The sequence below is a fragment of the Brassica oleracea genome, chromosome C3 (genome assembly GCF_000695525.1).
Source record: "Brassica oleracea var. oleracea cultivar TO1000 chromosome C3, BOL, whole genome shotgun sequence".
Taxonomy (NCBI): Eukaryota; Viridiplantae; Streptophyta; class Magnoliopsida; order Brassicales; family Brassicaceae; genus Brassica; species Brassica oleracea.
In genome coordinates this window covers 24,367,625-24,394,156 of record NC_027750.1, presented here as the reverse complement: position 1 = coordinate 24,394,156, position 26,532 = coordinate 24,367,625, and the positions used below count along the sequence as shown (strand labels likewise).

The 26,532-nt window shown below is 33.4% G+C and overlaps 3 protein-coding genes and 1 long non-coding RNA gene across 4 annotated transcripts; 1 reads left to right on the top strand and 3 right to left on the bottom strand.

Moving 5' to 3' along the window:
* Positions 1-101: 101 nt before the first annotated feature.
* Positions 102-1,698, bottom strand: LOC106334641 (protein yippee-like At3g11230). The gene is made up of 5 exons (XM_013772959.1): positions 1,401-1,698; positions 839-882; positions 623-731; positions 488-543; positions 102-401 (listed from the first exon to the last, which is right to left on the bottom strand). The coding sequence occupies exons 1-5, from the start codon at positions 1,494-1,496 to the stop codon at positions 320-322; spliced, it is 387 nt and encodes a 128-aa protein (XP_013628413.1). The 5' UTR covers positions 1,497-1,698; the 3' UTR covers positions 102-319.
* LOC106330196 lies at positions 1,664-3,099 on the top strand. The gene is made up of 6 exons (XM_013768717.1): positions 1,664-1,691; positions 1,879-1,979; positions 2,497-2,563; positions 2,657-2,705; positions 2,839-2,883; positions 3,033-3,099. Exons 1-6 carry the CDS (start codon positions 1,664-1,666, stop codon positions 3,097-3,099), a joined length of 357 nt encoding a protein of 118 aa, XP_013624171.1.
* Positions 3,100-6,347: 3,248 nt separating this feature from the next.
* LOC106334636 lies at positions 6,348-7,975 on the bottom strand. The gene has a single exon (XM_013772955.1). The coding sequence runs from the start codon at positions 7,962-7,964 to the stop codon at positions 6,435-6,437; it is 1,530 nt and encodes a 509-aa protein (XP_013628409.1). The 5' UTR covers positions 7,965-7,975; the 3' UTR covers positions 6,348-6,434.
* A 1,572-nt stretch (positions 7,976-9,547) lies between these two features.
* On the bottom strand, positions 9,548-10,571 carry LOC106334143. Its single transcript, XR_001268535.1, has 3 exons — positions 10,249-10,571; positions 10,013-10,078; positions 9,548-9,681 (listed from the first exon to the last, which is right to left on the bottom strand). It is a non-coding gene; the product is annotated as an uncharacterized LOC106334143 (long non-coding RNA).
* Positions 10,572-26,532: the final 15,961 nt, after the last annotated feature.

Sequence of the window (26,532 nt, the reverse complement as noted above, 5' to 3'; positions counted from 1 at the left end):
TCTGTAGTTCCACTATGATTTGGTAAACTCTGTAAGGCTTGGAACTGAATTTGATTTCTAAACAGCAATGTACACTGCTCTGTCTTAATGTGGTAAAGAACTTTGGAAACGAAGTTAAAGCTTTGATAAATAAGATAATGTATGTGTTCTACAAGTGGTTGCAACACAAACATTTGATCTCTGAAGGTGTACTAATGGAAGATGGATGGTTCAGAAAATGAGGAAAAAGAGATTGAAAAGAATGATAGAAGAGATGAGAGAGGAGGAGAGAATGTACAAATCAGATAATGAGTTATTTGAGATAAAGCATATTCATCAATCAATCATCAGTATCACTATCTCCAGCTTCAACTTCTTGAGCCACCCAGTAATTGTTCCCATCCGGACCCCAAACCTTGTACCTGTCAAACACATTTATCGTCTCAACTAAAAAAAAAACAATTTGTTAAGACAAAACCTGTGATTGAGATGAATCAATGTACTTTACCTTTCGAGAACAGATTTGCCTTCCTTGTACTTTTGGCTCTTCTCAAAAGCAAACTCCTGAATAGCAAACAAAACATTAGATTAGCAAAGGCAAGGGCCAAAAAAAGAAAGAAACATTGGATGTTTTTCTTCTTACATATCTCCATCCAACATAAGAGCCGCATTTGACGCAGTAAATATCGAAAACGGTGTGCACTCCAGTCATCATCATCCTATCTTCCTTCTTCCCAGTATACACATTCGCTCTGTCCACACACAAGTTGACATTCATAAAACTATTCATATCAAGCTTTGGCCATTTGCAAAGGATGTTGGGCTTACACAAAAACCAAATGAAAGTAGATTAACTTACACCTTACTGAAGAGGTAAGCTTTCCCATGGCGTGATTGAAAAGACTGTTAAAAAAAACAAAGCAAACGACATAGACGTTGTCACTATCTTCTATACTCAACAAAGCGCAAAGACATTGCAATATATCATTTAAATAGTTTTAACAATGTGTGAAGTGAACCATATAAGCACTTAGAAATAAAGTAATCAAAATCCACACAGCTTATTATGCACCAACCAATCGTTATATGTGATTGAGAATGCAGGATGGTCTCAAGATTCACGTAGCTATATAGAAAGAGTAACAAATGTTGTAGATTGATCTAGTTTCATACAATTTACTGCTGCTAAATCTTTTTCTAGATGTGAAGTATCCCCCAATTCTCATGATCCAGAATCTTAGAGCGTTGATCATGGAGATTCAATTAACACAAAAAAAAAGGCACAATCGATGCAATGCAAAGCAATCAACAGTGTTGATTCTTTACAGTCAATCTAGAGAATCTGATCGTGTACTCATCGAATGATGAGAGATAAATCGCAGAAAAAGATTTAGCAGCAGTAAAAAGAAATTATGGAAAACCTTGGAGACGACATCATCGCAGAGGGCTATATCAGTTTTGCAGTGACGACAACAGTAGGACTTGCCTTCCAATTCCACCAAGAACAATCTCCCCATCTTCTTCTTTTTTTTTCCTTCAGGAATCGATCTCACTAGTAGTGGAGAGAAAGGAACCGATCTTTATATTTTTAATACTAATCAATGAGAGATATGAGATCATTTAATTACGGAACAAGGCGTTAGAGATTATTTTTGGGTGAAAGAACCAAGAAAAGTCTATAAAAATGGAGAAAATTCAGAGTTGTGTGTTCGGTATTTTTTTTTATTTTTATTTAAAAAAATGTTCATAAACATTTTTTTGTAGAAAAGTGGACCCTGACAAAGTCATGGCCTGGGAATATACGTTAAACTATTTCTTTTATGCCAATTTTACTTACGTACAACTCTCTTTGTACTAGATTGATGCAAGTGTACGTGATTGCTTCGTTCTTATCCTAAGATTCTTTCTATGTATCCATCATCACACTACTTGTCAACAATACTATAATCGCGGAGAGCTTCTCGTCTCTCTTCGTTTCCCTCCAATCGACTCTTTCTAAGGTTAGAATAAAGTATTAGTGGAATGACCCATCTATCTTATTTATGGGCTTCCAACCTAAAACCAATTGGTGATAAGTGGAATGTCACATCTATCTTATATATTAAAGATCCCTTCCAACTACCGATGTGGGACCTTTGTCCCTAATACGCCCCCTCGAGATGATGGCTCTTTAAGCGTCAATCTCGGAATGTTTGGGCAAGGATCGAGGACCAACTTTGGACCGGGTCGATGTGGATCGGATTGGACTGCGTGGATCGGACTCTGATACCATGTTAAGCTAGACGGGCTTCCAACCTAAAACCAATTGGTTGGAAGCCCGTCTAACTTAACATAAAGAACCAATTTTTTGGGTTATAGGAGATTTCATCAGTGCCCTTGTTTGTCTTCATGTTTTGAGCTTTGTAATGATCTGATCGCATCTCTAGTTGTCCGTGGACCGATGTAAACATTGCAAAGTTTGATGCTTTTAATCTATTTGCTTAGAGTTGTTTGTTTGCGTGGCTAATGGTGTAATAGGCTACAGGAAGCTCAGTTGATCACATGACTTGCTTTGGAGATGCAGCTGGACGCCTTCAGGAAACCGGTAACGTTAGAGAAAACTCACTGCTTTTCTTTTGTATGAATGAATGAAGAAATCAACTTGAACTGCTTTTCTTTTGTTTTGTGAATTTTACAGCTCTAGATGCATCCACAAAAGGGAACCGCTACATCAACTCTTGCCTCAGGTACCTATCGTAGCGAACACCGAATATGTTTCCAAAATCCAAATGTGTGGCTTCATATCGTCGGTTAATTAAATTTCAAATACACTCACGGTTGTGATTTGTGAACGAGTTCTTATTCGGTTCAAATGTGCATACTAAACGAGGAAATTAAAGGCGTTGATACTCTGGCGGCTCAGTTGTATCCTTGATATAGTTCTTTGCTTTTCAACCATGTTGTTGAGTGTTGTACACAGAGAGACAAATACAAACCATCTTTGGCTCAAAGCTTTGTTAATTGTGGTTTTAGTTGGAAATTGTTGTACAATTCCTTGATAAATCAATCTACAGAAAGCACCTGGGGAGAAATTTGGATGTTCTTGACACGGCTGTGAACAAGCTTCTCCGTCCACCATGACAAGTCATTGTTAGCTTTCATGGACTTGGATCACTTATCTCTCGTACATAAAGGTTTTGATTATAACTGATGTTTTTCTTCTTCTTTTGTGACGCAATGTTTTGTGGTGAAACGTTTTTTACTAAAATATTTTTGAAATTTAAAATGTTTAGTAACATACGATATTAAAAAAAAAATCGAATTTTTTTTTAAAAACCCTTGATTAAGAGACTCGCATTGGAGCACATAAATGTTCGGGTCTCTTAACGGAGTCTCTTAACACCCATTTATTGCTTAAAATTATTAAAAAATAACTAAGAGACCCTAAATGAATATTTGGGATAATGATGCTAAGAGCATGATTATCCCTAGAAACCCATAAGGTTTTTTATGTACACTTTAATGACTATTTAACTATTAAATTTTAGCTAAGGGTTTTAGTTAAGAATCACCTAATTTTTGTGCTAGGGTAATTTCTTAATTTGGGTTTTTTAAAAAAAATTTAACTTTTTTTAACGATTCGAGTAAATGCTTGACATACAAACAAACGCCACAAAACCCTAGAACACTTGGAAGAAGTAGAAGATCAATCATTATATAAAAAATAATCTGGAAGGTCAAACCACCTAGCTATATTGACCCAACAGTTGCGTATGTATCAATATCATGTATGTCGTGTTTTAATCGATCAATGTACATGAAGAGATTAGGAACCTGATAACTGTTGTTGAAGTTACCGTACGCGAAGTGATGATGCTTGTTTTACCAACTCCTTGATCGCCAAGGAACACGAGTGTTAGACCATAATTATTGGAGTCTCTTAACAGCGTATTTTAATTTATTTAGGAATAAAAAAAAAGAAAATAGCAATTAACATAAGAGACGTGAGAGAGAGGCGATGGAGGCACGAGGTATACCGTATACGGTGGAGAAATCCCAGACGTCGGAGTTGGATGGATTGATTGATTTGGTGTTGGTAACAATAGGAGTTGGATGAGATGAAGAATCGATTGAGGATGAAGCTGCTGCTCTTCGTGAGATGCAGGCCAAGGTTGAGAAGGATATGGGACCTCAAGGTTTGTTCTGATTCTGATTTGTTAGCGGCAGATTCAAGTTCTTTTGTAATTCAACTGTTTATTCAATTCTATTTGCAGTTCCTGTTACGATAGCAGCAGATCAAGCAGGCAAGGAGGAGGTGGATGCTCGATCTGTTTTTGTTGGCAATGTAAGAACGCTTATGTGTCTTTAATTCTTCTTTGAATTGAAACGTTGTAACTCCTAGTTGATTTCATAGTTTGTTCCTCTTTGTGACTTAGTGGGCATTCAGCTAGACTTATGAATTGTGCGTAGATGACTAGCCCAGTTGATAAAAAGGAGTGTTTAGTCTTAAGAGTTTAGAAGTGTATTATGGTTTAATTGTGAGTTCATAATCTGATTATTTTCTCTTGCTTTCTCTACAATGCATGCACTGGATATCTGTTCAATGACGAGTCTAGATTTGGCGAATATTATGAATGGTAAAATTGGGTGATGAGATTGTAGAGTACATCTTAAAATGTAGTATCATAAGCCATTGTCTGTCCATTAGAAATTCAGTTTCATTTGTACATAGTACTGACTTTTCCATTTGGGCAGTCACAGGGTCCACTTCAGCACATTCAGTCTATGTCTGGTTTGAAGGACATAACCGAAAGCTCAAACAGCCGTGAGAGTTTCTCCAGTGGAACACATCCTGGAAGATGAAGATCAGTTACTGGCTCCTGTCACCGTTTTGTTAACTTGTTACTCAAGGTTAGTCTTTTGTATATAAAGAGGCGAAATCTATGTATTCGTTTTGGTGTTTTTCTGGCTCATGCCAACTCTTATGTATAATTAAGGGAAAGATTAGAAGAATCTGTAAAATATAATTGATCATCTTTGTTCACTATATAGTATGTAAAGTCTGAGTCTCTATGGTCACTCATAAGGATTATGAGTTAGTATAGAATCATTTGCTCTGTTTTTTTGCTTGTATGCTGAGGATTGAAGAGAAATTTTCTTGATTTATCTTGTTATGATCATGTACACACTTGTATAGTCTGAGTCTTTGGGGTCACTCAAAAGGATCATGATTTAGCATATAATCATTTTCTCAGTTCTTTTGTTCATATGCTAAGGAACAAAAGTGTCTTATTGTTCCATTTATCGACATATTATGATCATATACATACTGTATAGTCTGAGCCTTGTAATGTTGTGTAATCTTGTTGTGTTTTATTGTGTATTCTTGTCAAGTATTGTGTAATTTTTTTTAAGAATGAGGTCTTTTAAATAACAATATAACATTTAATACTGAAAAATGATTAAGAGACCCAAAGTGAGTCTTTGGGTTAATGATGCTCTTAGTCTTAGATTCTTCTATGCATCCATCATACTACTTGTCAACAATACTATAATACTCCTCTGATTACTCGCAAACCCTCTTAGCTATAAAGAGTCTTTACAAAAGAGTCTTTACAAAGAGTCTCCAATCTCTGTATCGATACCATTTTATCCAAAGACAAAAGAAGATTTTGCAGCTTTTGCGTTTGAGACAGGTGACAAATCTTAATTATGCCTTCATATGTGGCTTGATCAAAAATTGTAGCTTTAAAATTTGTTCTCGAAACTTAAATCTACTAGTTTGTTCCTTGAGTCTTTTTTTCCACCTTTTTTGGGACTTAAGCAACTTCTATCATCTTTTATTGTCAGAAATGAATATTTACATACCTTTTAGCAAAAAAATGGTGCATATGTTCTTGAAGGTCAACAAGGCGACCATTAATATGCTTCGCTGAGTTGAACCCTACGTGACCTGCGGGTACTCCTCTCTTCATTTACAATGTCAAAACTGCCTTTCTTGTGAACTGCACGTTAGAGTGTTTTTTTTTTTATAACATCTTAACTTTATTAATATCAAAAGAGAGTTAACAATGAACCAGAATCAAAATTTACAACAAATACATTTTAAGCTGAACATGACAACGTCAAGAGTGTTTCTGTGTAGCCATGTTGGGCTCAGTCGTTAATTACGATACATTGCAGTTTTGAAGTGTAATATTTAATATAAAGCGAACCCATAATCTATTTTTTAAGGTTTGATGATTTCTTGATGAGTTATTCCTGTAAAAAAATATTTGGTTTTATGAGTTTTAAGATAGAGAGAGTCACTTTATTAACAAGGAGATTTTTTATTTTATTTTTGTTACATATGATTACAAGGAGAATTATTACATATCATTAAACTGGTTTTGCCATGTCCTAGCATAAACATAATTTTATTTACTCCACGCGATAATATTATAATCGATCATTATTTTAGACATTTTATTCCGATTCTAAGAACAAGCTTGGGAAGGAATACACTTGATAGAACAGAAGCATACTTGATCTTTTCCATTGAAAACCTGTTTGTCTTGGCAAATACGGTGACAGGTTTGACAAATGGGGCGAGAAGCACCATCGTTTGAAGAAATCTTAACCTCGAAGCCATTCACTTTGATCCTATTGCCACATTTCAAATAAGGGTATTTCCCTAAGATGCAGTCAACATGTAGAGTGGTGAAGCAATGGCGGCAGGTGTAGATAATTCGTCTTTTCTCTATAATTTCTTCACATATCTCACACCACCCACTGCTATGACCTTCATGATCATAGTATAAGGTGAGTGGATGGTCGTCACACTTGTATTCCACCTGTCCTGGTAAATTCAGGCATTTGAAGTCAAAGTCGATGCTGCCTTGGACACATCTTGCTGTGAACCTTGAACGTTGCCTGCAACCGTAACACCGGTAAATGTATTCGTTAAAGTCTACTCCCAGATAGAATGGATCATGTGGGAGAGCAGTATGGTTGAATGGCTCAACAAAAGAAGCACACCTTACGTCCATTTTGAATCCACAATCTTTTTGGTTGCATTTGTACGACATGAGTCCACAAGAGTATTGATTGCACACAGAACAAATGAAGAATCCATCCCCGGTTTCGACATGTAGAGTTAGGGGATGGACATGTAACCCGTGCGCCATCTTCCGAGGAAGACTGGCGCACGTTTCGTGGAGAGCAAAGTCGCACTCCTTGCAACGCAAGAACTTACCGGTTTTATAAGTGGGAAGTATGCATGCTTGACATAACTCCTCACTTTCTTGCTCTTCCACTACTCTCAATAGGTCATGGTCATGGCTAAAATGACGCCATGTTGATTCTCCATCTATATCCTCCACCAACAACAAGGGCGCAACATCATCAACTTCAGAGGCAGCAACCTCTTCTCCTTCAACGTCTTTGCCATCCCACACATTGAGGCGAATAATACAATCAAAATGTGCAAAATAATTGCATGTCTTGTCAATACAAGAATATCCTCCATACCCAACATCAACTAGAGACCGACAAATTCCACAAACTTTGTCGCCATCAGACATGCGGAGAACGTGAGAGAGACGGTGCGAGTGACGTGTGATCTTTATAACCTTTGGTAGGTATATACAATGTCTATTTACAAAGAAATCGCACTGTAAACATCCGTACATCTCATCGGGAAACTTTTGCCCACAAACATCACAAGGGAAGGGAATCTTCCGACGAATGAAGGTTAGTGTATGCTCATGGCACTTTGGATAAGTTACCGTGAGACAATCCTTGTGGAAACTGGATCCACATCCTTGACAACAATAAAAGGCGTTTGACGACTCCTCCACCAAAGAAAACTTGTTTTTACAAAGATAGCAAATTGCACCTCTAGATATGCACTGCTGAGATTCTTCAAATTCGTGTTTAGGGTGATCAGAGCTGAAGAACATCACGGCAATGTAGTTTTTTTTCTTATGAGAAAAAATTATATTAACTTTTACGTGTATTGAATACATAATACGATCGAATCACGTGGTATAAATAGATATCTTGTTTGTTCTCCTTCCTTTTAGATACAAGAAAGAAGAAGAAAAGTACATTTTGGCTTTACGATGCCTGGACAAAAAGCATACTCCATAATTCATACATATACTTTGCACAGGGCCTTAGGCTATGATTAACGGAGGATGCAAGGTGGGGTTTTAGGGGAAAATGTGGTGTGGACCCCACCAAAACGGGGGAGACCATTGTTTTCTGTCGCGAAATAAGGGAGGTATTTTGCACTGTTTCGCGGGTCCCACTGACACGTGGTAGCTTGCGATTGGTTCATTTTTAATTTTTTTTTTTTAAATCAGCAAAAAAAAATAAGAAACCCAAGTTGGGTATTTGCGTTGAGGGTGCTCTTACGCTGTTGCGTACCTCCGTTCTTATTTTCTTTATGTCAGATATGATATTTGTTATATTCTTGAGGCAATCCATTTAGACATACAGTACTAGTATATAGCCCGTACTGTGCGTACGGGAAAAGAAAAGTAAAATAAAAGAGAATGATTGTAGTAAACTATTGCCGGATTAATGCTTATTCTCAATGTATTGCAGTATTTGTAGACAACAAATGTATATACTTGAGTAGCTCTGGGCGTTCGGGTATTCGGTTCGGTTTCGGGTAGGAACCATTCGGTTCCAGGTATATCGGATAAATAATTCTTATACCTAATGGGTATTTAGGAGATTTCGGTTTGGTTTCGGTTCGGTTTCGGTTTGGTTTCGGTTTGGTTTCGGGTACCTATTTAATAAATGAATCAAATATATATATACAAAATATATGAGTTAATATGTTAATCTAAGTGGTCTAGTGGTTACACACTTGTATATTTGTCAATCCAACTAGAGTTCAAATCAATAAAGTGCTAGTTTTATAAGTATTTATTGAATTTTAATATAAAAATACCATATATATATAATATATGTATAATATTAGAGAGTACATAAAAGATAACATGGTTTGGCGATAACAATGTTCTCGTTCTTCATGTTCGAGTGGGGTTGATGACATTTTACCTTATATTAGAAAGTGGATACTTGTTTTTCGGATATTCGGGTATCCGTCCGGTTTTCGGTTCGGTTCCGGTTCGGTTCCGGTTATTCGGATATAGAAATTTAAGAACCATTCGGATATTTGAGAGTTTCGGTTCGGTTTCGATTTCGGGTAATTTGATTCGGTTCCGGTTCGGTTTTTCGGTTCCGGTTTTTTTGCCTAGGGCTATACTTGAGTTCTAGTAAATAATAACATTTTCTTCTTTTCGACGTACAAAGTTATTAATAATATTATACTGAAATTAGTTTTACTTGGTTTCAAGGTTTGTGTAGTTCTTGTTATGTTTTTCTTTGAACATTTTTTTTTTGTTATGTTTCTCTTTCAACAGTTTAGAGTTAACCTTATAATTTCCTTGACTATTATGCTCAATTGCTCATATACAGATAATCATGTATTGTAAAGCATTAGTAAATTAATGTGGAACTAATAAAAAAAATTACACTCAGTTTACAACTTTAACAAAAAAAAAGAAGAAAATTTGATTTTCAGCTCCACCACAGAATTGATATCTACTTGTTTTATAAACACAAAACCGTATACACTGGAAACATATTTATAGTATTACATACTGTTGGTTCTTGTGCCAGAAATTCATTATAGTATAGACAAATGTATTTGCTCTCCAACTCTGAAATCTATTTGAGAATTTTATTAGAGCACAATGAGTAAAATATTAATTATAATTTTTTTCCGTAAGATATTATATTTCTTTTTATGAAAAGGAATCTGATTCTAGTCTATAAACTTGCAAATAAACGAATAATGTATACTTGCTATTCAAGTAGTCTTTCAACAGAATTCACAAAAGAAAGACATTATAGGTGTCAATCATCATGGCTTATATTTTATTTTTGTCACCAAGTAAACAAATATCAATCCAAAGAAACCGTGTAAAATACGATAATTTTTTTTTTTTGTAAACTAAAAATACGATAATTCTTATGATAAAAAATATGAAAATTATACCTGTAATTTAGTTTTTGTTGATCGGTAGTGTTAAATTTTGTTTGATCGTTTCACATATTTTGGAATCTGCTTCAGTCAATCAATATTTATTAGGAATGATATACGATTTCTTCCAGCATGCAACAATTACATAAAATAAAATAAAAGTTTGAGGAGTAAGATAAGAGATGAGAAAACCAATGATTTTCCATTTTCCCCATCCTTTACAGATTTTCAGATTTAGAAAAGAAGTATACCTTGAGTTTTTTAAGAAAACCTTGCATGTGAGCGAATGAGCCTTGATAAATAAAAGCCATAGTGGAAGTAGAGAAAAGAACGAGATCCAAAGATATTAAGAAAGAGTAAAACAGAAATAAATGATATGAACTAACAATTTATTTTAGAGAAGAAGCTTTGCATGTCCACATCGGGTTCGAGGAACAGAGGAGAGAACTGTGTGTTTATAGCAATAAGCCATCATAGAATAACTTCACACAAGTATATATGTTAGAATAGGGGTAGTTACCAGAGATTGTTGAATGGTGTGATCGTGGAGGTGTGGATAGAAGAACCGCCGGCAAAGGCGAGGTGGCTGATAAAATATTTTTTGTTATTTTTTTTTACTAAATATCTGAAGTAATAACACGTAATATAGAACAATTTTTTTTTTGTTTTTGTTATTTATATTTTTCAATCTATGTGACAGAATACGATTGGTTGAGTGACTTGTGATTTAGTATATAAAGGATATGAGTTTTGATTTCGTCAATTATAGAAATAATTTTTACCGAGGGCAAAACATATTAACTAAAATATAAATAAATAAATTTATATATATATATATATAAATGACAAATTAATTATCTATTTTAAATTTTTATATATTTATTTTAATATAACATTTACAAAAAAAATTATCAAAACCACAATATTTTTGTTAATTATCGTATATCTATCTAGCATGTTATGTAGCATGTTATATACAAATTTTAAGAAAAAGTGCTGGTATAGACAAGTATTTTATATATACTGTACTTATAATATCATATGGGACGTACGAAAGTATAAAAAAATAATGAAGTAATACTAATGATCTTCATATGGGACATACGAAAGTATAAAAGAATAGTGAAGAAATAACATTCAATTCCTTATGGTTTTCATAAAATTATACCGTTCATAAGGAATTAATTTTCCTTTTCTATTTTTTATCATTTTTTTTTTGTAGAAAATAATAAAACAAAATTATTCTTCATTATTTTTGAGGAACAACCATTATTCCCACTCATTTTTTTATTTTATTTCTATTCATTTATTTTCTATTTGTTCTTAGTGTTCTCTGAATGGTCACCGGTCAGAACCTAACTCTACCGATTAATAAAAAGCATTGATCAAATAAAATGACTGAACAAAGAAAACAAATTAATGGGGGCAAATATATAATTTTTTTGTGGGGCAAGAACTATTTTAATTTCCTTAATAACATACAATGATTTTTTTTACTGGGGCAGCTGTCCTCATTCCACTCCACCTGCGTCCACCACTGATTACAGGGCATGTTTGTTTGGTTATCTGGAATTCTGGATAAATGAAAGTTGATGTTTTTTTTGTATTAAAATGAGCATCATCGGAATGATTCATCGAATGAGTTTTTAAATTTTAGCATAAAACGAGATTCAATGTAGATTTAGAAAAAATTGAATATGTCCAAATAACAATGATAAATTTATTATTACTCAAACACATATTTAGATCCAAGTCTAGACAACAAATAATATCATATATATTTTTCAAAAAGTTAGAAACCCATATTTTTCATTAAAACTACAAAATAGTATTTTTTCGCCAACAGCAAAATCTCTATGTAATATTGACTTTTAGTGTATTGGAGATCTCATATACAAAGAGGCTATCGTATTGTATTCTAGTTTATTTTTGTTACTCTATCGATAATCTATTACAATTTGATGTTTTACTTTTGTTTTATTTTGGATTTAAAGTTTAATTTTATTATTTACATTAGACATTTAAATACTTATCGGTTTTAAGTATTGATATTTTTATTAGATGTAATAACTCATAATTTGTTACAAAAAATTTAAATAGTCTAAACTATTTTTGTTATTTTGTATATCAAATAAAAATAAAAATAAAGAAAACTAAATTTAACTATTTTCAAAATGTTTTTTAAACACACAAAATATCTCTTATATTTTTTAATAGCTATTATTTTATTATATAAAAAATTAACTAATTTATAAATATATGGTTCGTCTGCGATCGACTCACTAACCCGATGACAGAAAAAATTATCCGGTTCATTGTTTGAGCCGGGTTTAAAAACATTGGTTAAAGTATAACCTGCTATACTTTAAGCCTACAGTATTTTAGGGCTTTCTGAGTGAGCTATAATCTTTTCTGCAGCTTCCACTTTACGCCTCCAGTATTTTATCCTTTGGTATAAAAGAAACAGCTAAGAAGATTCAGTATTTCACCACTGAATCAAAGGTAGAAGCAAGATGACTACAATGGGGCTTAAAAAGGAAGCTAGAGTTTCTCCTGGAACTAACGAAGTGCCTAAGAATATCCTGTTCCCGCTTCTCAATCCTGCATCCTTTAAGATGATGGGAGTAAAGCCATTGTTTGATCCAAAAACGGTGTTTATGCTGGTGATGTTTGTTGGATTCAATCAAATAAAGAATATAAAGATAAAAGATTAGATTCTTAAGGTTTAGGAGAAATCTTGAAAGAATCAAATGAAAAATGAACATCAAAAAGAGTTTATTGATCAAAGAATGTATTACAAGAATGGTTTCTAGTGTAAAGTAAATCTAAAATGACATAAACTCTTTGTAAGAAGTGTTCTAGGTCTAAAATGGAGAAGAGAAGATTCTTTCTAAGAAGGAGGTTGCTCCTTATTTATAAAAGGATGAAGCCTAGGGCTTTCTAGCAATATGAGCTTAATTCATTGTCTAATGGACCTTGAGAGAGGATGTAAATCCACCTCCAACAGTAGGTCCCCCCAAGTTTGTTGAGAGAGATGAAATCGATCTCTGCGAAGTTTACGAATAGGGTTTATTAGATAATGAACTAGACACATTCATGCCTATGACAGTTTAGGGGAGTTTATTTCGAACTTGTGCCTAGTAAGAAGCGAGTTTGCTTTAAACTCGTGCTTAGCGAAAGAGGAGTTTACTTGACTCATGCTAAGACAGAGGCGAGTTTACTGAGAGCTCGTGCCTAGTAGAAGGAGAGCTTCTGTAAACTCATGCCTCGTCAAAGACGAGTTCTTGTAAACTCGTGTCTAACAATAAGCGAGTCGACCGCAAACTCGTGCCTAATAAAAAGCAAGTTCAATTTAAACTTGTGCCTAAAATACACGTTTACTGAACTATTGCTGACCCGAAGTCTCGTGTTGAGATCGTGTGTGCCAAGAAAGTTGTTGGCTTGTGTGTTCGTCAAGCTATGATGATGTTGAGAAATGTGCCGGCTTGTGCTGTTTGTATTGCTTCCGCCAAGCTCGTAGCTGTCTTTCGAAGTGTGACGACATGATGGTGGCGAGCGCTTGTTGATTCTCTTTGGCCCAACGATCACTGGTCACGAAAGACATAATCATAATCTTGATTAGATCAATGTAAACCCAAAGACATAATCAACTTTGGCATAAATCAATAAGCAAGCGATCAAACTTATAAGAGGATAAGCAGCTTAGAGTTGTTTAATGATTTAAACCACAGTGACACATATTTGTTATTTAAAAGTTAATAAAGCATGTTGTGATTTAGTAAGAGAGCTTATCTTCATGGTGAAGAGCAATCAAGCGTCCGAGGTTGTGGTTTGTATCTTCTCGAAGATGTTACCGTCGTTGACGTTGTTTCAAGATCTTGTTACGTCATAACAAAACAAGATAGAGCTGTGTTTGAGTGTCCAGCTCGGGCTCCTGGGTGCTAGCGGAGCTTAAAGACGTGACCACTGATGGAGCATGAGAGCTTCTCCACGAAATCTTCTCGCAAGAGCTTTGTAGGATGTCCGTGACGGAGGTGAGAGGAGTTGCCGTTATGATGGAGACCGTGATGTTACTATCCCACCTCAGCTCTAGCTTCCATGAACCCTCCATGTGAAGGCTATAATAACTAGACCTAGAGCTCTCACTAGCAGCTCTAGCAGAGCAAAGGAAACATAGAACCGGTTCATCTTGCCGCTCCAGAGAACACAAATGAGCTTGAACTTGTCCAGTGGCTGACGAGATGGCCTTCTTCAACGAGGACCTTGTGCTGGTTACGGCAAGCTTGTCTCGAGCGATGAGTGACATCACTTCACTTTCCCAGATCTTCAACGAGCTAGCAACATCTCCAGAGACGCAGGCATCTCACTGACTCGATTGGAACCAGAGGAGCTCTCAAAGATGGTTGAAACAAACTCAAGTTTGAAACTTTCCTCCACATCCGACTCCAACTCCCTACCGCGACACCTTTGGTTGTGGTGAACTCGTCGTGGGGCAGAGAAGGTTTGTCAAACAGATAGTGAGCTGATGTGCTCGACCAAAGTTCGAAAGCAACAACTGTTTGGCCCACCAATCGGAGGTTGAAGTTCCTCTGGAAAGTAGAAACGTGAGCTTGGGAGCAAGTGACCTTCACGACCAGCTTCAGGGCTCGCATAAGTACAAACAACGCCATCTCTCTCGCTCCGAGGCGTTGATCATAGTTCAAGCACATCTGAGTTTACAACGAACCCGAACAGAATCTCAATTCAAATCCGTCGATCTTGGTTCAAGCACAGCCGCAGCAGATGACGAAGAAGACATCGCATGTTTTATGTTGTTGATATTAAAGGACCAATCTTTTGTTGATTTCTCACTCGAACACGAACTTTCAAGCAACGAGCTTGGCTATCATCGGACATGCTTCTCTTAAAGGAGAAACCAATTTGGATGCTCTAGAGAGACTCGCCGCAATGTCACCAAGCCTGAAGAGCTTGATGGTGAAACGTCATGTTCCCTTCGATGCACTGACAAGACTGATTTTATCCAATCAGGTCTGAGAGCTGGTCATGGTTCGAGATTGTCGTGAAGAGATGGAGAGAAGCCTTTGAATAGAGATCACAACTGAGTCAACTCGCCCTCAGTCCGACCACAGCCCTGACACCGTACTTTTCCACCGCGAACAGCTTCTTCGTGAAGAGCTGAGGATGCGACCCCGTCACTCCCCGCCGCTTAGGTTCTTTGCCGTTAGATTTGATGGCTTGGAGCAGATCGCCACTGTTTCGTGTGTGGTTCCGTCGTCGGGATGCTCCCGGAGGGGACGATGAGGATGAGGTGTCGACGAGATCTGTTGGGTCTAATTTGGGCCTTTTTTTTTTAAATATGGTTTTCTTTGAGCCCAAATCCTCGGCTGTTGTAATGGAGTAGAAGCCGACGATTACTCTGATTCGTTCCCAAGTTTGATTCTTCAAAGATAGTTTTCATTTCCCCCTCCTTCTAGCGCCAACTGTTTGATCCAAAAACGGGGTTTATGCTGGTGATGTTTGTTGAATTCAATCAAATAAAGAATCTAAAGATAAAAGATTAGATTCTTGAGGTTTAGGAGAAATCTTGAAAGAATCAAATGAAAAATGAACATCAAAAAGAGTTTATTGATCAAAGATTATATTACAAGAATGGTTTCTAGTGTAAAGTAAATCTAAAATGATATAAACTCTTTGTAAGAAGTGTTGTAGGTCTAAAATGGAGAAGAGAAGATTCTTTCTAAGAATGATAAGCCTAGGGCTTTCTAGTAATATGAACTTAATTCATTGTATAATGAGCCTTGAGGGAGGATGTAAATTCACCTCCAACAGCCACCAAGCGGGATTCTATTCCATGGACCACCTGGCTGTGGAATGACTCAGCTGGCCAATGCCATTGCCATTGCCAATGAAGTTGGTCTTCCCTTTTATCAGATTTCAGCTTCTGGTATTGTTGGCTCCCTCTCGCATCTCATTATTTAATGTATTTTGTACTAATCACAGTAACACCTTTCAGGTGCTTCTGAAGATAATATTAGAGAGATCTTCTCTATAGCATATAGGACTGCGCCTTCCATTGTGTTTATCGATGAGGTTGATGCAATTGGATCAGTAACACAACTATTGACTTCAGAGCCGGTCTTTAGATTTTGAGGGTTTTAGGCGATTTTTGTAAAGATTTCACTGAAAAAAAATTTAAAAAAATTTGAAGGCCTTTTTAAAATAATTTGAGGACCTACGTATATGTAATTTTTTTCAAAAAATGTAAGGGTCAGAGGCGAATGTTTCATCTGACTTTGTCCAGCACCGGCCCTGATTGACTTGTATGGATGGGCCTCGAGATAAAAATGATACTGATTCATGTGGTGGGTATGTTCTTGTCATTGGAGCTACTACTAGGCCTGGTGCTCTTGATCCTGCTCTCAGGAGAAGTGGGCGATTTAAGATTGCTCTAAGAGTTCCTGATGAAGATGCCAGGGCTGAGATACTTACTGTTGCAGTCCAAAGACTTCGACTTGAAAGTATCCAATCCATATAAGTCAGAGTGATAAAGGTGCTATCTTATTAATTGTCTTTCAGATTTTGAACAAGTTATTAATCCGGCCTCGAGAAAGAGAACGAAAATGTTCCTTCTCTCCTATTTAGATATTTTATAGTAAAGTGATTGGACCTCAAACTATTGTCAGTGCACTCCCCTTAAACCTAAGCTATAGAGCACCATTACTATAGAGCACCATTAGAGCATGATTACCGGGAGTTCTAGAGTGGAGTTTTTAGCGAAATATAAGAACCCGTCTTCCAATTTTTAACTAAAAAAGTTAAGAACCGGCTCTTAAAACTCTTATTTAAGAACCGGTTCTTAGCTTTTTTAGATAAAAGTTAAAAGACGGGTTTTTATATTCCGCTAAGAAACTCACCTTAAGAACCCTCTAATAATCATGCTCTTAACGATTTGAACCCGTGCAAGTTTCTTAAAAAAAAATATTACTATTATAATCCCTTTATTTATGTTTAGGTTTGGTCAAAACAATAAAACAATATTGAAGTGACATCTGTTTTTCTTTATACTCAATCGGTTCTTAAATTTTTTTATTAAAAACTCCATTTTGTTCTATTTCTTAATTTTGATTATATTTTATTTATTTTTAAAATTAAGAACTCTTCGTAAACTTAGAGCATGTTTAATGAGGTCTTATCGGAATATAAGAACATCACCCTAAGAGCATGTTCATTGATATAACCCCTTAATGGGCTCTTAGCTAATATTTTAGTAATTAATTTAGGTTAAGAGTTAATGCTAAGAAACTCTTAATTTTTAGTCATCCAATAGAGGTTTCTTTAGTTAGGAGTTCTTAAAAAAAATTATTAAAAAAAAAAAATTGAAACTAAAATTTATTTATTAAATAAAACAAAATAAAACACTACATTTTAAACATAGAATTTAAAATAAAAACATAAAAACAAAGATTACTAAAATAAGCGATAATAATTTAAAAAAGGCATTGAAGCTCAGTTGTTGTCTTGATCACGTCCAAATTTAGACCACATATGTTCAACCAAATCAGCTTTCAGTCGTTCATGAATTCGTCTATCACGAATTGTAGTTCGAACATTCACCATATTGCCCATATATGAAGGGATGTCTGTAGAATAGGTGAGATTGACATGTGAACATCCGTTGCCTTCTCCTTGTTGGAATTCTGAAACATCAAACTGAGTGTTTTGATCTCGTTCGTCTTGTACTATCATATTATGGAGTATGATACATGCTCTCATAATCTTTCTGATCTTGACTTTATCCCAAATACGTGCCGTATTTTTAATAATGCCAAATTAATAATGCCAAGTCGAGCTTGCAAGACTCCGAAAGCAAGCTCGACATCTTTTCGGACAGCTTCTTGACGTTGAGCAAATAAAGCTACTTTCGGCTCTTGTGGAATCGAAATAGATTGGATAAAAGTAGCCCATTTCGGATGAATACCATCAGTGAGATAGTAAGCCAAATCATACTCTCTTCTGTTGACCGAGAGCTTGACCATTTATTATGTCATCAAAAACAGGTGAGCGATCAAGAACATTGATATCATTTAAAGTACCTGGAGGTCCAAAAAACGCATGCCATATCTAGAGATCATATGAAGCAACCGCCTCTAAGACTACAATAGTGGGTTTTCTAGAATCACGAGAATATTGCCCTTTTCAAGCGGTGGGACAATTCTTCCACTCCCAATGCATACAATTGATGCTCCCTATCATCCTGGGAAATTCACAAAGCTCTCCAATATAAAGTAGACGTTGAAGATCATCCGGTGTTGGTCTTCTTAGGTACTCATCGCCAAAAAAATTTATTATTGCTTCCACAAAATTTTCCACACATAACCGAGCAGTGGTTGCACCGAGCCTGAGGTATTCGTCGACCGCATCAAGCGCAGAACCATATGCCAACACACGAATAACTCCTATACACTTTTGAAGTGTAGAGAGACCAAGCCTTCCGAGACCGTCTTTCTTTTGACGAAGGAAATGAACTTCATTGGAGAGGCGATCAACAATATGCATGAACAATCGCTTGTTCATTCTAAATCGTCGTCGGTATAGATTTTCAGGATATGTTGGAGTGTCACTGAAATAATCATTGCATAACCGGAGATTACGTTCTTTACAATTTTATTCGATAAAAACTCTCTTTTTTTTCTTGTGTTTCTTTCATCTTCTTGATCACCATTAGCATTGATCAGATACAACATACTCTCTCCCGTGATACAACATTACAAAACAAGAGTAAATCACTCTCTATCGTGATACAAGATTACAAAGAAGAGAACAAAACACTCTCTCTCGTGATACAAGATTTCAAATGAGTACAAACAAGATTACAAATACAATCTCCCTCTGTGACATCTCTCCGTGACCCTTCCACTCACAATCTGCACCACAAACAGATACACATGTTTCTGTCCCATGTACAGTCTCTCACCTGAAAAAAGAACAATACAACAAGAACATTTTACCATTTGAAACCATTTGAAACAGAACAAGACAACAAGACACGTTCATTTTAGCATAACAAGACCAATTTAACAATTTTAAACCATTTGAAACAGAACAACAAATAACTAGAACTACATTACCACTTAAACTCGATGAAACAGAACAACAAACAGACTCAATTCATAACTCAAACAGCCAACAATCCAACAAACAGACTCAAACTTAAACTCAAACATCCAACAATTCATCAATCAACTTCTTCTTTAGCACTTCCTCACACTCATTCAGTGGTCCTTCTTTTGCAATAAGCCTGTCAAGCAGAGACATCTTGGAGAGCATTTCTTTACAGGCTAGATCAGCATGTTTGATGGTCCACATTGTCTCAAACTCTGACACCCCCTTCTCCTCAACTTACCATGTGCCTTATCTGCCTTTACACCCGGTGGACGACTGGTGCATTCATCAGCTTCAGTTGCGTCACATGTTGTTAACTGTCCAGCATCAGCCACCTTCCTCTTCCTAGAGATTCCCTCATGTTTTGAGCTTGAAAGATCACACTATTTCTGATCATTTTGGAGCTCCATCCACACATGCTCGAGATTGAACTTCTTTTGATGGTTGTTGTAGAAGATCTCATGCGCTTTTTTGAGGACATCAGTTTCATTTTGTCCGCTGGTCTTCTCCCTTGTTGCAGCTTCATACGAGCCACAGAACTTGCATACGAGGTCGTTGATCTTCTGCCACCGCTGTTTACAGTGCATCGGCTCTCTCGGTTCGGACCCTTCAGCTTTCTGGCTTGCCAAAAAGTTGGCTGCAATTCTTTTCCGAAATGCGCCTGATCTTTGTTCATTACCTACGACTGGGTATTTGCTCGTGTTAAGCCAGAAGCTGATGAGCAAAATGTCATTTGTAGGCGTCCATTTCCTCCGTTCTTTGCGCTCTACAACACTATCTGAACCGAAGGAATGTGGAGTTCCATATACAGGAACTTTGGATGAACCAAATATACTTTGTTAACTTTGAAGAAGATCAACAAATTTTGATCCACTCGTAAGTGGATTAAATTCCATTTTCGAATGTGTGAAAGACGAGAGAAATAGAAGAACAAGAGGAAGGAAGGTGTTATAGATGGACGAGAAGATCGAAGAGTTGTTAATGAAAAAAAAAGAAAACATAAGCAATGCGTTTAATAGATGGAAGAGGATTTGACATATTTCTACACACATTCATCACAATCCATAGACTTGACACAAAGCCAACACATTTATCACCCTAAACCATAACTTCTATTTATTACTAACACAACCGTAATCTATCCCTAACCAACACATTTATTACACACGCTTCAGTTCAAACAAGGATCAAAGAGAAATGTTTACCTGTCCTGCAATTGTTTAACGCATTGTGTCTCATGTCTCCTTATCATCTCTCCATATCATGTCTCCTTATCCTGCATTGATAAAACAAGTCAAATATGTTACCAACATAACGAAGAAACCGAAAAAGATCCTGCAATATACTAGTATCCCTCATCCATCACTCTACACCATCACTAAACTCCAACCATAAGTTCTATTTGTTACTAACACAACCATACTATAACCTAAACATTTATTACACCATCGACTTCAATTCAAACTAGAACTAAAAGACTAAAATCAATCTATCGGATCAAAGAAGGAAACTTTCGATTTACCTTTATCTCCTCGATGTACTGAGCGTGAGCAGAGCAGCTTCTCCTCTCCTCGGAACCATTGATCCTTGCACAATCCAACAACAATGTCAGTAACTAAACGCAAAAACAATTAGAATTGAAGTCAAAACGGTCTGAGACAAAATCCTCAACCTTTGAATCGAGCTTAAGAAATTTGGAACCATAAGATAAAGCGCTTAATCAAGACTCAGCTCTTAAATAAATCTTTTTTTTACCATTTAATTTAATTGCTTATTAGGCTAAGAGCTTGTCTTAAGATCCTGCAATGCACATGCTCTAAAAACCCTCATTAAACATGCTCTAAGAATTCTTCGTAAACCTCTTGTTGGAGGTGCCGTAAGAAACTTAGATCACTTCTAACAAAAAAGTACTTAAAATACATATATATATATATATATATATATGTATTTATATGTATATATGTATATAACCTATTAGACTGACTCTTTAAGCCCATGTGTTTATTACTGTAGTACTATTTTTGAAAATTTCAGTTTTTTTTTTTGAAAAATACAAATTTCGGCATTGTTTAGGAATATCTAGCTAATTAGCACAAAACACAAATCCAATAAAATTAGAAGGAAAGAACCTCTCTCTAACTTGCTCTATCTTCTCTTTACCAAAGTTTCTAAATCAAAGAATCTTGTCGGTGGCCGGTGGTCTTGCCGCCTCTTTTGTTTTTTGTTGTGAATACCTTCGATCTATGAATCGAACTTGCTTCGTGTAGGCGAACTTGCTTCGCGTAGGCGATCTTGTTTTCGTTAGGCGATTTTGGTGCGCTAAGCTTTAATCAAAACTAGCTCTGGGCATTCGGGTATTCAGTTTGGTTTCGGGTAGGAACCATTCGGTTCCGGGTATATCGGATATATCATTCTTATACCCAATGGGTACTTAGGAGTTTTTGGTTCGGTTTTCGGTTCGGTTTTGGTTCGGTTTCGGGTACCCATTTAATAAATGAATCAAATATACATATACAAAATATATGAGTTAATACGTTAATCAAAGTGGTCTAGTGGTTACACACTTGCATATTTGTCAATCCACTAGAGTTCGAATCAATAAAGTGTTAATTTTATAAGTATTTATTGAATTTTAATATAAAAATACCATATATATATATTTATAATATAAGAGAGTACATAAAAGATAACATGGTTTGGTGATAGCCATGTTCTCACTCTTCATGTTCGAGTGGGGTTGATGACATTTTACCTTATATTAGAAAGTGAATACTTGTTTTTCGGATATTCGGGTATTCGTTCGGTTTTCGGTTTGGTTCCGGTTTGGTTCCGGTTATTCGGATATAGAAATTTAAGAACCATTCGGATATTTGAGAGTTTTGGTTCAGTTTCGATTTTTGATAATTTGATTCGGTTTCGGTTCAGTTTTTCGATTCCGGTTTTTTTGCCCAGACTAATCAAAACAGACCCGATTTTCACTCGTAACGTTTCTCTGTTTTGAATTAAAGCTGAATAAAGTTTTCAAGTTAAACTTCATCTCTCGTATTTCAATTTATCTATTCCTATTTGTCTCTAAAATTTTCTTCTTTATCTGGTCATGCTTGATCTTCAAGTTTGAAGAAATCAATCTTTGCTTCTTATGGATTTGGCAAAGTATTCGGATGATTTACAGATTTGAGTTTTTACAAGTGAGCTTTTGGTTTGGTACAGTTTAAGAAAAGACAGAGTTTGTTCTATAGACAAGCGTTCTGTCAATGGCTGTGTCCTAAATCAGATAAAGCTTCTTGAAGATGTTCACATCCAGTGAAGACAGTAAGAGAGTCTCAGAGGCAACAGCGATTGAGAGATTGAAGCATACAAATCGAATCAAAGTTGGGTTCGATCTTTGTGTTCCGGAGGAATCGACTCGTCAGGAGTTCAAGTTGGTGACTTTTCCGGAGAAGACGCAATCCTTTCCCTTGAGCGACACGTGGAGCCAGTTAAGAGATGATGGAGGCACGTGGATGGACAACTGCCTTACTCTTGTTCATCCTTATCATATAAACTAGGAATTAATCTTAATGTTTTTCAAATGTTAATTATCTTAACTATTCTTAATGTTTTATATCAAATGATAATAATAAAATATATTTAATACAATATTTAATTATTATTTATTTTATTTAACGTTTTCAAATAGATAGTTAATACTATATTTTTTTATTATTTATTTCTTCTATATTGTATATTTACTTATACTAATATTACCCTAAATGTTTAATGTAATATTTTTATTTCTTATATTGTATATTTACTTATTGTTTAAATTTTTTATTATATTGTATATTTATTTATTCTAATATTTTTGCTTTTATATTAAATAAAAATACTACGATAAATCTTTAACAAAATATTTGTGTTTCTTCTACTGCATATTTTCTTATTATTTATTTTTCCTTATATTGCATATTTACTTATTCAAATATTACAATAGATGTTAATGTAATATTTATATTTCTTATATTGTATATTTACAAGTTATTTGTTTTATTATAAATTTTGCAGATATATGTTTAATTTATTTTTTATATATTGTATATTTACTTATTTTTTATTTTTCTTATATTGTATATTTACTTATTCTATTTTTTTATATGATAAGTGTTTAATGTAATATTTATATCTTATCATGTATATTTTACTTATTATTTATTTTATATTATACATTTACTTATAAAAATATTGGAAAATAATAAAAATGTAAAATTATACATTTTTCAAATAAATGTTTAATGTAGTTTTTCCATTTCTTATATTGTATATTTACATGTTATTATTATTTTTTTGAGAAAGGACTTTATTATATATTGTTTCTTATATTTTATATTTACTTAATCAAATTTTCTTACTTTTATATGTAATGGTAATATAATGATAAATGTTTAATGTAAGATTTCTATTTTTTATACTGTATATTTACTTTTCATTTATTTTGATATACAATTTTTTGATAGATGTTTAATGTAGTTTTATTTTATTTTTTATTTTTTATATATATTTTTAAATTATATATATATTTATTTTCATATTATGATAGATGTTTAATGTAGTTTTATTTTATTTTTTATTTTTTATATATATTTTTAAATTATATATATATTTATTTTCATATTATGATAGATGTTTAATGTAATATTTCTATTTCTTATATTGTACATTAATTTATTATTTTAATATACATTTTTAGATATATGTTTAATTTAGATTTTCTATTGAAATATTTTATATTTACTTATTGTTTCATATTTCTCATATTGTATATATACATATTCTAATTTTTTGCATAATATCAAATTATAATATTATGATAGATGTTTAATATAATATTTATATTTCTTATATTATATGTTTATTTATTATTAATTTTTTATATTATATATTTATTTATTTTAATATTTTGCTAGATGCTTATTGTAATATTTATATTTACTTACTATTTATTTTATTATACATTTTTCAGATCGACGTGTAATTTAGTTTTTCCATTTCTTATATTGTATATTTACTTATTATTTATTTTCCCTTGTTTTTATATTGATTTTCAAAGTTAGTTTTCTAACTATTTTTATATTATATATTTATTTATTATATTTTATTGCTTTTATATCATATGATAATATTATAATAAATTTTAAATATAATATTTATTTATTATTTATTTTTATTATATATTTAGCAGATAGATTTTTAATTTAATTTTTTTTATTTTTTATATTATATATATATTTATTTATTTTTCTATATTGTACATTTACTAATTCTAATATTACGTTAGATGTTTAATGTAATATTTGTATTTCTTATATTGTATATTTATTTATTGATTATTATTTTTATATGGTATATATATTTATTCTAATTTTCTTGTTTTTATATTAAATGATATTTTTAAGATAGATTTGAAATGTAATATTTCTTATTGTATATTTTATTTTACATTTTGCAGATAGATTTTTAATGTACCTTTTTATTTTTTATTTCTTATATTATATATTTATTTTTTTATTTTTTATATTGTATATTTACTAATTCCAGTATTATGTTAAATGTTTAATATGATATTTATATTTCTTATATTGTATATTTGCTTATTGTTTATTTCTTCTTGTATTGTATATTAACTTATTTTAATTTTCTTGTTTTTATATTAAATGATAATATTAAGATAGATTTTAATGTAATATTTATATTTATTATATTAAATATTTGTTTATTGTATATTTTTATTTTATTTTATATCAAATGATAATATTACCGTAGAAGTTTTATGTAATATTTTTGATTCTGATATTATATATTTACTTATTATTTTTTCTATATTGTATGTTTATTTATTATCTATTTTTAATACCACATGGTTTCTTTTGAAAAATAGAATTTTTTATTTATGTGGACGGTCTATGAAAAACATTTAATTTTTAATATGAAAAACACATGATTAATTATAAAATGATAAATCAATAAAAATTTAACAAAAAAACTAATGCAATGTTTACAATGAAAAGATAATTCTTTCACATTTTTTTGGATTCTTGTTATTGATAGATTAATTTATACCAACTATGTTTTAACTAAGGTAGTATTTACATTTTTTATATTATATATTACTTTTTAATGTAGTATTTTCTTTTTCTTTCAAGTTATGTACTTGCTTATTATTACTTTTTGTATATTATATATTTACTTATTTAAATGTATATTTACATGTATTTAGTTTTTTACATTTTAAGATACATGTCTACTGTAGTATTTTTATTTTTTATTTATTTTTATTTACATTTTAAGATAGATGTTTAATGCTTAATGTACTTTTCCATTTTTTATATTATGTATTTACTTATTAATATTATTTTTGTATATATTATATATTTACTTAATATCTATATTTTACATTTCAAGATAAATGTTTAAGGTTTAATGTATCTTTTCTATTTTTTAAATTGTTTATTTACATTTTAAGATAAATGTTTAATGATTAACATAAACCGTTCTGCGCTACGCATAACCTCTTTTTCTAAGACCTTTCTTAAATGATTAACATAACTCAGACTTCAAAGGAGTACAGGTCTGAGTTAGGTTTAATTTCAACTTTTTCTATATCTTCTTCTTCTTGTAAAGCTTCTTCTCAAAACTAGTGTTTCGTTTGTAGTAATAGTGTTTGTTGTTGTAGATATCGCAGCTGGTGCTTGCTCCATCAAAAAGGATATGCACCATCACTCTCAGTGGAAGCAGCTGGCTCAGTGCAGCATTCTTGCTTGTGTCTACTGATAGTTTCTTACAGTCCAAGATTCTGCATAACCTCTTTCTTTTAGTCTTATCAATCTTCTGATGAGCCTGAAAATAGAGAGGGTGTGAGATATAACAGTTACCAGTGTATTTTAAAGTGGCTAAAAATTATTCATAATTTCTAAATGTCGTAGAAATGAGAATGTTATAGTTTTCTCACCTCCAACTATTTTGGAATTTATGCTGGTAGCTAGTAAAACTTTGTGATCTGACCCGTAGCTCTCCAGTTTTCCATGGAATGCAAGAGTCCATCAAACAGACTAACACACGAAGTATTGAATCATGAGGGGCAAAATAACATACAAAGTAGTAGAAAATGACAAACACTATAGAATCAACCGTGGAAAGTACCTTTCGATACGTAGAGTTACCATTATACCGTATGTCCCGTATGAGCTGTCGTTGTTGTGCTTTTATTGCACTTAGCTCACCAATAACGCTTTCCCAATATGAAAGTGGAGCTCTGTTAATTAAGCAAAGGGAGACTTAAGCATAGTGTAGCTTGTTTGTTAATATCACCTCCGCCAAGGGATTGTCTTCGAGAAGAC

Excerpts from the sequence above, each read along its gene's own strand:
- LOC106334641 (XM_013772959.1), bottom strand. The coding sequence starts at position 1,496 with ATGGGGAGATTGTTCTTGGTGGAATTGGAAGGCAAGTCCTACTGTTGT. Across the intron at positions 883-1,400 it reads GCGATGATGTCGTCTCCAAG|TCTTTTCAATCACGCCATGG; the intron begins GTTTTCCATAAT and ends TTTTTTTAACAG. Across the intron at positions 402-487 it reads GGCAAATCTGTTCTCGAAAG|GTACAAGGTTTGGGGTCCGG; the intron begins GTAAAGTACATT and ends TGTGTTTGACAG.
- LOC106330196 (XM_013768717.1), top strand. The coding sequence starts at position 1,664 with ATGGAGAAAATTCAGAGTTGTGTGTTCG. Across the intron at positions 2,564-2,656 it reads TGGACGCCTTCAGGAAACCG|CTCTAGATGCATCCACAAAA; the intron begins GTAACGTTAGAG and ends TGAATTTTACAG. Across the intron at positions 2,884-3,032 it reads GATACTCTGGCGGCTCAGTT|AAAGCACCTGGGGAGAAATT; the intron begins GTATCCTTGATA and ends ATCAATCTACAG.
- LOC106334636 (XM_013772955.1), bottom strand. The coding sequence starts at position 7,964 with ATGTATTCAATACACGTAAAAGTTAATATAATTTTTTCTCATAAGAAA.